The sequence below is a fragment of the Aspergillus karnatakaensis genome (genome assembly GCF_047715665.1).
Source record: "Aspergillus karnatakaensis strain CBS 102800 unplaced genomic scaffold BJY04scaffold_36, whole genome shotgun sequence".
NCBI lineage: Eukaryota > Fungi > Ascomycota > Eurotiomycetes > Eurotiales > Aspergillaceae > Aspergillus > Aspergillus karnatakaensis.
Genome location: NW_027395748.1, coordinates 259,249 through 261,307, shown reverse-complemented (window position 1 = coordinate 261,307; position 2,059 = coordinate 259,249). Strand labels below are relative to the sequence as shown.

Below are 2,059 nucleotides of genomic sequence, written 5' to 3'. Positions count from 1 at the left end.
CTCATCTTTTTGTTGAAATTAGGGGTCCAAGCTCACCCCTGGCCAGGGAATCAAGTCCAGACCAAGCGAGGTCACTGAGTCCTTGCTTGAGTTGAGCCTTGGCCCTGCGCGCTGGCGCCTCGCGGCTTTCCTCTCTGGGCAATCCGGGGTTTCTTACCCCTCGTGCGGTCAGAGTGACTGCATTTTTCGGGGAACTTCTCCGATCGTGGATGGACAGGTTGTATTGGGGTTGCATGTTGACTGTTATGCTCAGGCTGTGAGGAGTGTAGAGTATGCACAACCGGATTGTGCACATTCTATTGCAGAGAGAACTCACTGTATCAGAGTACAGAGTCATGCTAGAATGCTTCTTGTATTGTCGTCTGACAACGGTCGATTGCCTCGTTCCAGCTCACTACTAGAACAGCACCTCGAGGCCCAAGCCATCCCTCGGACTTAACCTGTCCAATCGCAAAACTCAAACCCAAAGGAAGGTTAACCGTGCCGGTAAGCAGAAACAGAAATTGTAGAAACTGGCGCCAGTCAAGAGAGGCTTGCTTGCTATTTACCGAAACCGAGACTGAAAAAAAGCCTGGGGATGGATGGATGAATGGACGCCATGCCATGCCATGCTAGGAAGCGCAGAGCGCAAACGGTGCCAGATCTCGAACCTAGCCTAACCTTACTTGACCCTACCGACAGCCTCCACCATCATCTGATCTTGGTTCTGATCCGGATCCTGATGTGATCGTTGATCACGACCATGATCATCTGGGTGGATGGTTTTCTTGGAATGGAGGTGTCTGTTGTCCGTGCTGCTGGAGCTGGATGGAGGCTGGACTCGCTGGAGAGAAGTCCTGGGTAACGATCTGCCTCTGATCCAGCCGAACGGTCCACTTCCCCAGATCCAGATGGTTCCTACTGCATCAAAGACGATTTAGTGGGAGAAAGTCGATAAATTAAAGAAAAGCAGGAAAAAGAAAAGAAGCCAAAAAAGAAAGGTACACGGGAAGCCAACGCAGGGCAGGAGGAAGGTGGTCTGCAATAGTTAAAGTCACGACAGTACTAAGTGCGAATCTTCCCAATCTCCTCACAGCTTTCAACAGGACGGTGGAACTCGGAATCCAAGGCGTACCTAGCGTGGGGTGTAGCGTCCAGCTGAGGGCGAGCCGTCTCCTGTATGCACGTAATTCTGACACCCCAGAATGGGGATTCACATCCTCGACCGACACTCCTGTTGATCTTGACAATGTGTCACCGAGTTAATCTTCCACTCTTGTATCTCAGCAATAATCATTTCTGAACGAGAGCCAAAGGATGAAAACAGTGCTCGGTGAACAGCACAGGAACAGTTAAGTGACTAACTAGTCCGTAGTCAGCCAACGCAGGCAACTATAAGTGGCATTTGGGAGAGCAACTAGGCGATAATTCAGTCCCCATTAGGCAGTCTCCACAGGTTACAGTAGTAAAAAAGCCTTCGCTTGCATCTCAATCTTAATTGAGGATAGAATATTAAATTCTGCAGTTCGTAATAAAAGGGGAAAGAACTCATCTGCCACTCTGGCGTCTTCGAATCCTGTTGGCCTGGGATGTTGCTGGGGCTGCATGATCCTGGAGTGATCTGACCTCCGGATACGGGAGATTCGAAAATCGACTGCATGAGAAGGGCATTATTTTGGAGGTCTGGGGATTTTGCCTAGTCTCGTCTGGCGGCCTAGCCTCTCGAGTAGACGAGGGTAAGAGGAGGGATCTCCGCCGCCGTCGTCACGCCTGCATTGCACAGAGTTGGGCAAGAATAATAATAATAAAAATAACAAGAATATTTCTAATTTGTCTCATTCGGCGTGAACTTGCTTTTGCCCATCCACTACTCCGGAGTCGGCGGGGGGGAACAGAATTTTCCAAGATGGAAGAAAAGCAAATATGGCTTACAAGAAGTTTGTCTCAATCCCCCCGCATTCTCGACGGGCGTACAGAAGGTTGGAGTTTGCTGGTTGAAGGGAGTGGTTCTCCATCTGCAACATCCTGTCTTGGAGCATAGGTACGTAGTACTCGGGGTACATTGTATATAGAAAGAAGT

General features: G+C 49.6%; 1 protein-coding gene across 1 annotated transcript; it reads right to left on the bottom strand.

The window, feature by feature from the left end:
- Nucleotides 1–217: 217 nt before the first annotated feature.
- Nucleotides 218–1,319, bottom strand: BJY04DRAFT_193384 (uncharacterized protein). Its single transcript, XM_073711908.1, has 2 exons — nucleotides 317–1,319; nucleotides 218–240 (listed from the first exon to the last, which is right to left on the bottom strand). The coding sequence occupies exon 1, from the start codon at nucleotides 603–605 to the stop codon at nucleotides 339–341; it is 267 nt and encodes an 88-aa protein (XP_073569491.1). The 5' UTR covers nucleotides 606–1,319; the 3' UTR covers nucleotides 218–240; nucleotides 317–338.
- Between the last annotated feature and the right edge of the window lie 740 nt (nucleotides 1,320–2,059).

Coding starts and splice junctions, on each gene's coding strand:
- BJY04DRAFT_193384 (XM_073711908.1), bottom strand. CDS start 605: ATGGCATGGCGTCCATTCATCCATCCATCCCCAGGCTTTTTTTCAGTC.